The following is a 14,776-nucleotide window of genomic DNA, read 5'->3' on the forward strand; positions in this document are numbered from 1 at the left end:
AGTGCTTAAACTCTTTTACACTGCTGTTCAATGATGTGTGGTCGTACTCTTTAGAGATTTTATTGGAATGTGTTGTTGCTGTCCTGCTGTTAGTCAAAGGCGTTGTTCAGAGAGCTGAATTACAATAATATTATAATGACAGGAAAGCTCATTTTCTTTGGAGAGCAGCTGAGATAGATGAATAAATACAGTGCTTTTGGGATCTGGGCTTTACGTAACAGTGATAGTCAGTCCAATCCATTTATACTTCACATTTATCAGTTTCACTGCCTAAATATCTCTTTCTTGAGTTTGGTTTGATCTTTCTGTTTATTTGTTTGTGAAGGTTCTGCTTAACTTTTTCCTTTCACCTCGCTTATTCTTAATGTTTCACTAAGCTTTTTTCATTCTTTTAATAGAAATTACCTTTTTCATTAGACCACTTTTGGTTTTTAAAAACACAGTATTTTTCACACAATTTATTTATCTGTATAGCGCTGTTTTCACTGTCCTCAAAAAATGGCTGATGTCTTCCTTGTTTTCTGAAGTCCCTCCTTCTGAGTTCTGATTGTGTAGTTTGTTTAGTGTGTTGTAATTTGATAGCAGCTTCGCTTGCCATTAGCTTAGCTGGCGACTGACGTAGTCCTGTGGGCGGAGTTTAGTAAAAAAAAACTGTTCTACTGACGTCATTAATGCAGGAAGTAGAGGGCTGTAGTCCAAACCAGCCATTCGCTGTAGGCTTTGAAAAGCGAATTCTGTTTAAAGGTGCAGTGTGTAATTTTTAAAAGGATCTCTTGACAGAAATGCAAAACAATATACAAAACTATATTATCAGGGGTGTATAAAGACCTTTTTATAATGAACCGTTTATTACCTTAGAATGAGACGTTTATATCTACATACACCAAGGGTCCCCTTATGTGGAAGTCGCCATTTTGTGCCGTCATGTTTCTACAGAAGCCCTTAATGGACAAAGTTTTTTACTAAGTTGTCTCCGACGATGACATGTTCTTACGTTACCGTAGCTTCTCTATGCATTTCAAAAGCAAGGGTGAGCAATGGACTCAGCCGTTGGTTGCAATTCACAACCTCACCACTAGATGCTGCTAAAATGTACACACTGCACCTTTAAGAAAATATATCGCCTGGCAGTGAACTTTGAGCTTTATCATTTTACAGGTATTATTTACGCTATTATAGCAACATTACACACTAACTAGGGTTTAAAAAATGGGATCAAAAAGAATGTGACCTTTAATAGTTTTATTTTTCTGAGAATGAATTACATTAATTTATGATAAATTAATGTATTTTATAAAATACATCATAAAACTGGGGCCCCTGGCACCATCTCATGCCTTCCAAGAGGGGTGCCCTCCCATTGGAGAACCACTGTCATAAACTGAAGACTTGTGAAAGAGCTAGTGAAATATTTGTAGTTGGTTGATGCATATTCAGTCATTTATTGTGATAAATATTGGCTTCATTTTTAGTAGACAGACACAGGAGCAACCAATTTGTACCATGAGGTTAACGGTAATAGTTATAGATATAACAAATCTTACAAACTTGTATAAACAAAATATTACATTATAGGTTATAGTAATGAAGTCAGATTTTCCCTTTTGCATTTTCCTCCCATTCATATTGTTATGTTTTTGTGTTAAAATGGATAACAGATGCACAGCATAGCCCACTAATGGGTTTGTGCTTATAACTGGCCGTGTTTTCTCTTTTGATAGACATTAAGGCCCTTGAATGATTCTGTCAGGTTTTTTTTAAGAAGCTTGGAACTAAAGTCTTTATAGCCTCAGGGCCCCAATCAGAATAAATACTGTTGAACTGCATCATAATGCACAACATGTGATAGAAAATAGAGGCCTTGTCCAGTTTAAGATCTCAGTGTCTCTCATAAACAATGTTACTTTACCAGATGTTATGTAACAAGAAACTGCCTGTTAGATTAGACATTCTGCTGTCACTGATTATTCAATATTTACTCGATTTATTTTGACAATATGTTACATATTTCACAGAATGCTGCTATTGTATTAGTCATATGTGATTTTCTATTGGGTTGGCTGATGTGAAAGTTTGTTGATTTTGGCTAAGGCTTCCCCTTGTAGTCAAAAGATGAGTGCACATTTCCACACAATAACCGTTTGTATTTATACATATGTGACCCTAGACCACAAAACCAGTGATAAGGGTCCATTTTATTTAAATTGAGATTTATACATCATTTGAATAAATAAGATTTCCATTGATGCATGGTTTGTTAGGATTTGACAATATTTGGCCAGGATACAACTATTTGGAAATTCGAGTGTGTAAAAAAATCTAAATATTTAGAAAGTTGCCTTTAAAGTTGTCCAAATGAAGTCCTTAGCAAGTCCTTAGTAATGATAAAAAAAATCATATATTTGCGGTAGGAAATTTACAAAATCTTCAATATCCAAATGTTTATTGGCAATAATTTTGACCAATACAATGTATTTTTGGCTATTGCTACAAATGAAGAATTTGGTTCCAAAACGCAATAAATGAATAAAAATGTGTTTTTTATACCAAGAAAGTGACAAGATGAAAACAAATATTTTCTGTTACAAACTTTCACATAGCATCTTTAGGTTATATAACATTAAAAATTCAAATCCATAATTAGATTTTCAAAGATTTATTATAAAAACGTATTATTTTTCCACAAAATGATATAAATCTATTGAATCAATATATAAATGTGCATTCATCTTTGCCATGTTATATTCATTTAGTTGACTAGTGGTATACACTGATTAAAAAATAAACATTATGGCATTAATCAAAACATTTACTTTGTCATATTAAGAACACTGTCATTGCTGCTGTTATACTTGGGACGTCGTCGCTGAACTTTTTTGACAGCGATCAGCTGTAAAATGTTTTGATTTTTCTCGATTTTCGTTGGCTTCGCGTAAAATAATGGAAAGTTTTTCATAAGATCCCCTGGGATTAATGTGTTAGCATGACAGAAGTTTGATGCTGTAGGGAGAACAAGCAACAGCCGGCATTTTACCTTCGACCGAGTACCTCTCGTAAATTTTTTGATTTTGATGGCTTACGTTTCTTTCCCACCACAGGTTTATCAATGCCATCAAAAGTATTATTTTGTTTTTGTTTGTTTGTTGAACACGAAGTACAAAGTAGATGAGAATAATCTAGGATTCCGTGTGCATTCAAAGCGCCAGCATTTTTGTTTACAATGCGTAGAATGGTGCGCTGTGATTGGTTAAGCGGATTTATTGCATTCTGCAGAGAAGGAGGACTGGCGATTGTCGCGGTTTGGAAAAAAAGGAGAAAAGATGACAGAATAACACAACAGATATCGGATTTTGCGTAAAATGAAGAATAGACTTTTTAATACTGACTTTTTACAATACTGATTTTGGTGATATTTTTTTTAAAATGCCATTTATCTCGTTTTGGAACTAAAACTGTTTAAATATAGCCATGCTACTTATGACTGGTTTTGTGGTCCAGGGTCAGATACGGCATGTATGTGTTTACCCTGGGTGTTGAAGCCATGACCTTGGTGATGACATCGCAATGTTTCACAAGTTGAACAACGGGATCGAAACTCATTTGTTTGTGTTTCTTCTGTCACAGGGTGATAAAGGTGGAGAGAGGGTTCTTCAGAAGAAATGGACAACGTTTCTGAAAGCCCAGCTCTTGTGTTCGCTGCCTGATGATGGATTTCCCTTCAACATCATCCAGGATATGTTTGTACTGACCCCCAGTGAAGAGTCTTGGAAAAGTACTGTGTTTTATGGAGTCTTCACCTCCCAATGGTAATGTTTTTACAGTGTACCACTACAAACAAAAAAAATTACAGTGGTTCTCAGCAGGCTTTAATTAATGACCTAGTTTGGCTAATCTGACTCCAACTGACAGATGAAGTACTTTGTAAAACACAAATATATTGGAAGCTTTACTTTGAAATAACTTTGTAATTATAATTGTTTTTGGCTGCTATTCGCGCACCTTGCTAGAACAGACCTGTGACCCATTTTTCAAGCAGTTGATAACCTCTGATGTAGTTAAGTCTTTTGTGCTTTTGTAAACTTAAACCTTTTTTAAAAAAATGAGACAAATTAAGTTTGCTCTCATGCCTGTCACTCATCCAAACTCTTTTTTTTTTTGCTGTACCTTATGGGTATCGATTGAATGCATTAACATGGGTTAAAATAGAAGCAAAAATTACCGGACAGGCAAGAGACAGCGAGACTGCATCGTCTCAGAATAGCCCATTTCTTGTGTGCTCCCACACATCTGTTATGGCTCAGGTTAAATCCAAAGAAGCCAGGTTTTGCATCTTGTGTGCAGATTTTATAGAGCTGCTGTTTGTTTCTTTAGGGCACGAGTCACGTAAGCTGTTATTATACGTTGTGGTAATTGTGCGTATGGGAACACATAAACTAAACACATTTTGGTAATGTGTGCAGGTACAAAGGCGCTTCTGGGAGCTCGGCTGTATGCGCATTCACCATGGACCAGGTTGAAGAGGCGTTTAATGGCCGGTACCGAGAGGTTAATCGGGAGACGCAGCAGTGGTACACATACAACCACCCAGTACCAGAACCAAGACCCGGGGCGGTACGTTTCATAAAACATGTTGAGCCTACAGTAATAGACTCATTTGCCACTCTAAATATAAATTTTCAATTGTACCCCAGCAATTTTATAATACATTGATTGAATAAAAATGGTAATAGGCCTTTTTGCTGAGGGCTAGAACATCATGTTTATTAAACCACGTCTTGTTTATTAGTGATCGGTTGACTTGTAATGAGAATTTGCGAATGTGAGTTCCAGCAGGCAGATTTTACTCTCAGACGATGATGTCTAGACCAAAGCTTGTTTGTGTTCAGGTCACCTGAGAGGTACAATGCCTCTCCATTTCCAATCTGAACTGAACATCCAGCGTTTGTGCTAAAAGTTGCATTAGTTTCAGCACAGTGCATGCAGTCTGCCTTTACATTACATGGCTGGATAGTCATCCAATGATACGTTTGTTTAGATTTTTCCCTTTTTGTTTCCTGTAGTGCATCACCAACGCTGCTCGGTCGCAGGGCATCTCCTCTTCGCTGCACATGCCTGATAAAGTGCTGAACTTCGTGAAGGACCATTTCCTCATGGATAGCGTGATTCGCAGCCAGCCACTGCTGCTCAAACGAAACGTGCGTTATACGCAGCTAGCCGTGCACCGCGTGCGGGCTCTCCACCAGACGTATGACGTGCTCTTCATTGGCACAGGTGAGTCACATAGACTATTGAAGTAAATCTAAATGTGCTTATTTACTCACCCTGATCCAATATGTTAGTGACATTTTTTCCTCAGTAGAACAATAAAGAAGATATTTTGGAAAAAGCCCAGTGCTCTGTGATCCATATAATGCAAATCAATGGTTTCCACCTCTTTGAGAGTTCAAAAACAGATCCAATACAAAAGTCACCCCCATGACTCTGCAATTGCACAAGATAGGGATTTAAATCCTGTCCTCATTGCAAACAATTTTCATGCGGAGTAAGACAGGACTGCCATTTATGTAAAAACATGGGTGTGTGATGCCCCCTAATGGAGAAGTGGTGTAATTGCACTTTAAATTATCCTTTTTCAAACCTGGGCCGTAATTTAATCATCAGATTTGGGCCATGGTGAAAAGAAATCTGCCAAATATCTCTGATTCTGATAATCTATTTGAAAAAATTGTTACAAGCTGCTAATTCAAGGCCATTGTCATAGTGAATGGATGGTTTATGCAATCCTGATCGTCACTCCTTGTCACAATTGCTTGCAAGACACTTGACAGATCAGTGCAGACATTGATATCATGCTATCAGACCCTTGACTACAGCGTCTCATGTCACTCATGTCACATTTCAGACGACGGCAGAATTCACAAAGCCATCAACGTTAAGGGCAAGATGTACATCATAGAGGAGCTGACGATTTTCCCTGAGCCCCAGCCTGTCCAACACATAGAAATGCATGATGAAAAGGTACTTCTTCGCATACACTTACCGTATTGTCTCTGTTTTGCCCACTGGAGAATTGAATGCATTGCAAAAACAAAGCATGGCCAGCTAAAAGCCCTCTTTAGGTGTAGAAAGCTTGAGGTCTGAAAAACCGTATCCTTACTTTGATAATTGCTTCCTTATTTCCTCCCTGGGGAACTGTGAGCAGATGGGAAACAAACAGCGTCTGTACATAAACCGCTATGAGTCTATGTGCGCAGTGTATAACTCAGACATAGCATAGATGTGTAGTGGACACCATAAGAGCTAATGTGTTATTACATCTGTCAGTGTAATTATCATCTATTAATATTTATGTGAATGTACAATAACAGTATGTTTCTGTAGTTAGCAGCTATACTAAGGAGTAGTCTGAGGAGGTGTCTCATTTCTCTTGTGTTTTCTTTTCCAACAGGGACTGTTGTTTGTTTCCAGCTATTCTGGGTTGGTTGAAATCCCTTTCGCCAATTGCTCCAACTACCAAGGCTGTGGGGAGTGTGTACTGTCTAGAGATCCTTACTGTGCCTGGACAGGAAAGCAGTGTGCGAATATCAGAAATGCTCCAGCCAAGAGGTTAGTGGGATTGTGTTGCTGAAGAACCCATCATAGTTATTTACAAGCCAGTCAGCATACAAACAACTTGAAATGTGTGTCTAGTAGGGGTGCGAGATATTATCTTATCACATGTTGTATTGCATTATTTAACAAGTTATATGATTATTATTGCATGTTACATTTTTCTTTAGTATTATGCATTCCTACACTTTTATATTTTTTTACAAAAGGTAACATACACATTTGTACCTAAATACTAGTACCTCAAAGGTACATACTTGTACCTAAATGGTAAATGCATTAGGAGGTTTTTAAAAGCTACTGCCTTATTGATAGCATTTGTACTTTTTTTTGACAGATTAGCTGAGTGATATACATATACAGATCTGTTTTACAAACATACATGCACATTGTTTTTGAGCATACATTTTAGGGCTAGTTTTCATAGATATACAAATGGCATTATAATAATGCAATTATAAGTGTACTTTTTGAAGGGGTACCTCCCCAGTGACAGCTAGGGACTGTTTTTGACCAATTTTTCTGACAATGTATCCAAAGCAACTTAAAGTGCATTAAATGTATACATTTTAGTACCACACGAGTTCCCTGGGAATAGAACCCATGACCTTTGCATTGCTAATGCAATGCTCTATTAACTAAGCCACAGTTAGTATTTAGATTATAAGTCTGATCTTTGCTCTTTTCTCTTTCTAGTCAATGGCAACAGGATGTAGATAATGCTAACACTGCCATGTGCAAAACGACCGTGATTAACCCTCGTGCTGGAAGACCACGTGAGTAGAAGTTACGCATTTCAATATATAAACTTAATATGACACAATAACCTCTCTATATATATATATATACAGTACTTCGCAAAAGTCTTATGCTGCGTTTACACCAACCGCGTTTGAGGCGTCAAAATCGTGTCTACCGCGCCTAGTTTGCAGCTTGAACAGTGAAAAAGCAAGCATTTGATGCGCATCAGAGGCAAAATCTGCTTCTTGTGGGAGGGGCAAGTGCTATGTGGTTGTCTGTTTGCAAGATGGCTGATGTTGTTTGTTCTTTTATCGAGAGAGTTAGCGATTTGTATTTGGTCACCTTACTATGGGGGAAAATAAACGGCGCGGTTCGATAAACGTCATATGACTCAAAAGTGAAATGTGTATTTACAACGTACCAGGTTGCCCAATGTCCTCACTGACACTCTTCCAAGCAAGGTCCTTTTTATTCCTGTCTCTATAGAAATAAGAACTTGTGTCGCATAGCTCCGGGTGACTGCTTACGGACAACATCAAGCTTTCCTTCAGGTTGAATGAGTGACTCCAGGCTCCTAATTGGTTAACGCGACGTGAAAATCCGCCAAAGTTCACATTTTTTTACTCGGGCGTCAGCCGAAAATTCGCGTCAAACGCAAAATGCACAAAAAGCACCATTTGGGCGTATCGCGCAAGACACTCAATTCGTGCCATTCACACGAACTACACGCGCGAATGAGGCGGAATTGCGTTTACCGCCTTAATAAAAATTAATTGAAAAAAAAAATGGATTCAAAATCGCATCTACGCGCCTAGTTTGCCGCTCGAACAGTGTAAATGCAGTCGCGCGTCTAGAGAGAAGTAGAGGCGCGGAAAAAGCAAGCATTTGACGCGCGTCAGAGGCGAAATCCGCTTCTTGTGGGAGGGGCAAGTGCTATGCGGTTGTCTGTTTGCAAGAAGGCTGATGTTGATTGTGCATTTATCGAGAGAGTTACCGGTTTGTATTTGGTCACCTTACTATAGGGGGAAAATAAACGACGCGGGTTGATAAACGGCGTGGGTCGATAAACGTCATGTGACTCAGAAGTGAAATGTGTATTTACAGTACAACTTACCAGGTTGCCCAATGTCCTTACTGACACTCTTCCAAGCGAGGTCCTTTTTATTCCTGTCTCTATAGAAATAAGAACTTGTGTCGTATAGCTCCGGGTATCAAACATTACTTCATGTTGAATGAGTGACTCTGGGCAGGGCTACCGCCACAGCAGCAAGCAGGCTCCTGATTGGTTAACGCGGCGCAAAAATCCGCCAAAAATGTACAAATTTTCAACTCGGGCGTCAGCCACAAATTCGCGTCACACGCAAAATGCACAAAAAGCAAAATTCTAAACAAGCGAATGAGTCGGAATTGCGTCTACGGCGCCGTGACGCCTCTACCGTGGCTGGTGTAAACGCAGCATTAGGCCACCATGCCACAACTAGATTTGTTGTTTTTGCAATGTTATAGTGCTAAGAGAGGTCACACGAAACACAGACTATGCCTAAAGAAGACAATTTTTTTAATATTTTGTACATATTTCCTGTATTTTTGGTTTGTATCTTTTTTGAAAAAAAAAATGGATGGACACTATAACTTCTAAAACAACAAGTCTGATGGTGGTGGCCTTAGACTTTTGCACAGTACTGTATATCAGGCTGTGAGAAATACAAGTACTGAGACACATGTATCCAGAATTTACATGTATCCAGAAATGATCTCTGAGTTTAAATAATTGAAGTGATTGATAAACACTTGACGTGTTAGTAACTAAAATTTATCCCACGGGTGCAATCATGTAGCCTGATTCAACTTCCAGCCAACACATTTATGGTTCTGCCCTGTAACCTACGTTCCAACTTGGCCAAAAGCCAGTGGAAGCACAGTGAAACCGCCAATCGGTTTGTCTACCCCAGCCCTGATGGAGGTCTAGTGGTGGTCGCCCAGGTGGACAGAGAGGAGACTTATGAATGTTGGTCTGACGAAGGCGGCTATAGACAACTTCTGGCCAATTACTGTGTCAAAGCAGAGCCTGAAAGCACCACCCAAATAGGACGTTCGCGGACACAGTTGGTGCCCCAAGAGGGGGCTATCATAATGCCTGGAGAAACGTGGAAAACCAAAACTTATTGGAATGAGCTGATAGTGGTGTGTGGCTTACTTGTGTTCTCCTTGGTGGTCCTGTCTTTGTTCGTGGTTTACAGGAACCGCGACAGAATGAAGCCCTTCCTCAAGGAAGGTGAGTGCCCAAACATGCAACAGAAGAAACCGCGGATACCAGGTAAGCACACGGAGAGCCTTCCGTTAAACGGCAACAATATCCCACCTTCCGTGTCCGACCACAAGGGCTACCAGACCCTCAATGATAACTACATGTGTTGTACACCCACCCACGAATGCTCATCGCCCGAGAACAGCAAAAGCTTCTCGGAATCGGACAAAAGACCGCTGAACTTAAAGGAGAGCCACGTGGAGATATCGCCGACGTCCCCGCGGCCTCGGGTGCGACTGGGCTCGGAGATCAAAGACTCCATCGTTTAGGTCTAAAGAAATGGTGATGGTGATGCCTGTGGTTCAGAATGACTGTTTAAAAAAGTGGCCTGTGATTGAACAGCACCAAGGGAGGAACAGACTGAAATGACTGGATTTCATAACATCACTGGGATTTATTTTGCACTTTGTCCTCTAATTATGTCTTGGTGATCTGTTCTCATTTACCAGTCACTGCCTGTGAAGCTCTCAGAGCCTTGTTGAGTGGGACGCAAGGCCTTTGTATGCTTTGAAATCACAGTGGGCGTGCAAGACACCGATCAGGTGGTCTAGCGTACCTGCCCGGTCCGTCCTAAATGTCTGGCGAAGTCTTTGTGAAAGCAATACGATGCCGTCAGGGCTCACTGACCTGTCGTGCTCCCATCTCATCCCCACGGAGCTGGTTTACGTCCAAATCGAACCAGCAGTAGGTGAACAATAGGAAGATTCAAACTTTAGTCTATAATAGAGTCTCTACTGAATATAGTGCCTGACATTAGATACATTTGGTACATCAAAAGCCTGATGATATATGCAAAAAACTTTAGGTGGTATATCATCACAACCTCAGCACATAGCAGGCATACTATGCAAATCACATAGAGAATATACGGTGAATGGAGAAGCGTTATGTGAAGAGCTAACAAACAGTACAATAAGTAATGCCACGTCTTCAGTATTTTACACTGCTTCTCAGAGATACACACGTTAAAGTATGCAAGTGAGATTGAGGTACAATCGAGGCCAGACCACATGGTGGGGTTTGTATGTAGATGACTCCAAAGAAGACACATTAGCAATATTAGAAGTACATAATAAGACAAACTAAATTCGGAAATGGGGACATGAAAAGGTGTCTCTGTACCCAACCAAAATCTGTTCATATTTGATAGGTGATCCTCATTTAATAATAAATTATACAGGCAACCAAAGTGACCAAAAGTCTCTTGATTGTTTACTGATCGAAATTGGTAGTCTGTTGTGCCAAAAGATTTTAATTAAACATTTCAGATCTGTCAAGAGCGCCGTTGTCTTGACTCTAAAGTGTACTTGTCTCAGATTGTCATGATTTTAACTTTTTACTGATGTATTTGCATGTGGACAGAATGAAAAAGGTTCTTGTGTTATGCAAACACACATGTGGTTAAGGCTTTATATGGCACATTTAAGATATAAAGCTATGAGATCTCAAGAAAAGTGTAATGTGACCAGCAGATTTTTTCCATGAAAAAGTGCCATGTTCACTGTATCACCTTAAGGGTCACCAAAGGCAGGCTAACAGATGTTTTTGGGTGGGAGCATTGACGTATTGGTCCATTAAATAAATAAATAGTCATCTGCCAAGAGCGTTATTGTAGTAGTGGTTGAATTTCAAATTCAAGCAGTGCTATACTTGGGTGCTACGAAGCAATGGAAACCACAAAACAAGACACGCAAATATGTACGTCGTTTATATATAATAGCATAGCATCAACATAAGGATCCATGTAAAAAAAAATGTACAGAACACAAATGAGATTTTGTAAAAAATTCCACTATTATCCATGACGACTTTCATGTAAAAATTCCCAAAGATAAGCAGCTCTGTATATTGCACCACCCGCGTGTGTAATATATACAGTATGATTTCATTGCCATTGATCTTTTAAGATCATGCATTTGTATTGTGAATGTAGTTACGTATTATTGAAAGTGTTTCAACATTACATTGTGAAAAACATTGTGTCTTATTTAAATTTATCGCTTAAAAAGGAGATATTTACTTTCACACCATCATCAAAGTAGCTTGGGGATGCTACTGGTGAACAATGATCACAGAGTTGTATAATTGTAATGTATTTGTAAAAGGAGGCAGTGAAAGTAATGTGGTAAATAATCAGCATATTGCTGATTTCACGCAGAATTCATTACTTTTTTGATTTTGCACAAATGTGGAAAAGGTTTATTCTCCAGGCAATTCTGTAGCCAGCACCAGTAGATGAGTTTATGAATGCCTCCAAGAAAGATGTAAATTCAAAATGTAATCTTGTAGCCTTTTTGTGACTCCAATGTGAACAGAAAGCAAACCTCACATGCATGTCTGCTCTGGTGGACTACACAGTAAATTAACCTAGTACCTTGTAAAGTCGCAAACCACTGTATATTGAATGGTTGTCTGTGCAACAGTCCACTGCAAGGGTATCTCCACTGTGCTAAAACCTCCAGAGATCTGCTAATATATACATCACACACACTTAGTGAATATGTTAAAAGCACAAAAAGAAAAAAATGTGTTTGTACAATAATATCAGTATGATTTACATATATTCTAAAATCACTTTTATGCTCAATTAATTTAAGTGGTAAGTAAATTTGCTCATGTTTTTCAGTAAATCATCAAGATTTTGATCACTAGCGTGGTGTTTTACAGAGTCGACAATGTGAAAAATTCACTGTACATCAAGCTGCTACCTGCAAGTGGTAGATGTATTCATGTTTAGATACATAATAGTCACATATTTCTCTCTGACATAAGAGTTACTGGACTGTAGTCTGCTTTACTCTTAATCACACAGATACATTCTTATAAAGACACACCAAGATGCTCTAAACTATTGTAAGTTAATGTCTTGTAAACTTTATTGTAAAGGTGTATTTGTACATTTTGCTGCCAATGTAAAGAAAAAATACTGTTGTTAAATGTATTTTTTGTATTATACATCACTACTGTTTTTGTTGTTTTTATTATATTGTACATAAAAGCACTTTAATTTTAATTTTCTAAATAAAAGAAATAATCCCAAAATATGTTTCAACATTCTTTTGGGTGGTCACGGTTCACCTGTTGTCTATTATTAAATGTTGGTCTACTGACGAACAACTAATCAACTGAAAACCAGAGGTGCAAAGTACTCAAGTATTTTACTTTATTAAAGTAAAATAAACATTTTTAAGTATCTGCACTTTATCAGGGTGTTTTTCTTTTACTTTAATAAATTTTAAAGCCTAATATCACACTTTTTATTCCACTACATTTCACAATAAATATCTTTTAATACTAAATTACAAAAAAATCTATTACTTAAGTATTTTACTCAAGTAAATATAAAATTATACATAATAGTACCAGTGTTGGGGAAAGTTACTTTTAAAAGTAATGCATTACAATATTAAGTTACTCCCAAAAAAGTAACTAATTGCGTTACTTAGTTACTTTTCATGGAAAGTAATGCTTTCGTTACTTTTTAGTTATTTTTGCCTTACTTTTTCTTGGCTGATGCTTGATCTCTTTCAGGCCTTGCAGGTGTTTTTTATGACTGAAAAGTTCTGCATTCAGAAATGTCAAGCTCTGGCCTGCCATCTCAGTTTCTGACTCAAACTGTTCCCACACAGGCGTGTACACATAGAGGGCATAATGTGACTACGTTTAGTTTAATTCAGTACATAATTTTTTTAAGCAAATTAATTAAACTAATAAAGTAACAAAAGTAGTCAAAAGTATGAAGTTATGCACCAGAATGTAGTGAAGTAAAAGACAAGAAAAACACAGATAAAGTACACATACTTGAAAAAACACTTCCTTGAGTAAAGTAAAAATACTTGGGTACTTTACACCTCTCATGAAAACTTGTAATTTCTTATTCACTGTGTTGTCTATATATTGTCTGTTAAGGTCTGCAGGCTTTCTATTACACTTATCCTCAGAATATCTTACTTTATCAATACAAAACTATAACAGAGCTCTGAAAAATAATCTTGACAATACTGCCATCATGTGCCAGTTGATAGTAATTGATATTGCGCCTACTTTTAGGCTGTTGTGTGACAACACTAGTTTTATTTGAGAGTTAAATAAAGCAACAACTAATATACAACATATGTCAACTTAAACCTCTTTCCAGTTATGATCAAATGGATATTTAGCTTCCTTACTGTGTATTCCTATTGATATCTATACGTGAATGGGTGTGACAGGAGTTAAAAGTTAAACCACTGGTAAACACTTCAGTTTCATTTAGACTTTTAGGCGGGGTACACTCTTTACACAATGACTCAAGTTAGCAAGCAAGAGGTAGAAAAAAATGTTGAGGAGTTTATTTAAGATATTGCAACTTAACTTCCATAATGTCAATTGCTAACTTGTACGGTAATACAGCTGAAGGGTCAGTCTGAATTACACTGAAGTCATGCGTTTAACATATTTAAAACCCACTGTTCGTGGACATCACCAAACAAACTCTACTGAAATATCCAGCTGAGACAAGCATAAGCTGGTTTAAGCTGGTCTCCCAGCTTGGTTTTAGTTGGTATTGCTGGTGTAGCAAGCTGATCTAGTTTTGGTCACTCTTTAAGCTGGTCTAGCTGGAAGACCAGCTTTGCCAGGCTGTGATGAACAGCTTTATCCAGCTGCCACCTTAAACCAGCTAAAACCAGCTTCCAGCTTATGCTGGTCTTTGCTGGATTCTTCAGTAGGGAAAGCAGACAAATGTCATTTAAAGGTGCAGTGTGTAGATTTTAGCGGCAGCTAGCATTGAGATTGTGAATTGCAACCAACGGCTCAGTCCACCGTTTACCGAAACGGTAAGAGAAGAAACGGTAGCCACCACAGGACAAACATGTCGATGTCTAAGACAAAATACAATATTGACAAAGTGCGCTCTGTAGAGCAGTTTGTCTGTTTAGGGCTACTGTAGAAACATGGCGGCACAAAATGGCGACTTCCATGTAAGGGGACCCGCAGTGTATGTAGATAACAATTTCTCATTCTAAGGTAATAAAAACAATACAGTTCATTATGTAAGGTCTTTGTAAGGTCACCATTGATAATATAGTTATGTAGATTATATTTCATTTCTGTCATTTTTTCATTCTAAAGTTTACA

General features: G+C 38.1%; 1 protein-coding gene across 2 annotated transcripts in view; it reads left to right on the forward strand.

Moving 5' to 3' along the window:
* Positions 1–12,700, forward strand: part of sema4ba (sema domain, immunoglobulin domain (Ig), transmembrane domain (TM) and short cytoplasmic domain, (semaphorin) 4Ba) — a 72,738-nt gene extending 60,038 nt beyond the window's left edge. For both annotated transcript variants that reach the window (XM_073853578.1, XM_073853577.1), the window contains exons 9-15: positions 3,625–3,806; positions 4,461–4,611; positions 5,061–5,271; positions 5,903–6,018; positions 6,449–6,606; positions 7,306–7,381; positions 9,169–12,700. In XM_073853578.1, the coding sequence (XP_073709679.1) occupies positions 3,625–3,806; positions 4,461–4,611; positions 5,061–5,271; positions 5,903–6,018; positions 6,449–6,606; positions 7,306–7,381; positions 9,169–9,927 (1,653 nt within the window). In that variant the 3' untranslated portion in view covers positions 9,928–12,700. The remainder of the gene's footprint in view (positions 1–3,624; positions 3,807–4,460; positions 4,612–5,060; positions 5,272–5,902; positions 6,019–6,448; positions 6,607–7,305; positions 7,382–9,168) is intronic.
* Positions 12,701–14,776: the final 2,076 nt, after the last annotated feature.

This window comes from Misgurnus anguillicaudatus, chromosome 15 (genome assembly GCF_027580225.2).
Source record: "Misgurnus anguillicaudatus chromosome 15, ASM2758022v2, whole genome shotgun sequence".
In the NCBI taxonomy this organism is placed as follows: domain Eukaryota; kingdom Metazoa; phylum Chordata; class Actinopteri; order Cypriniformes; family Cobitidae; genus Misgurnus; species Misgurnus anguillicaudatus.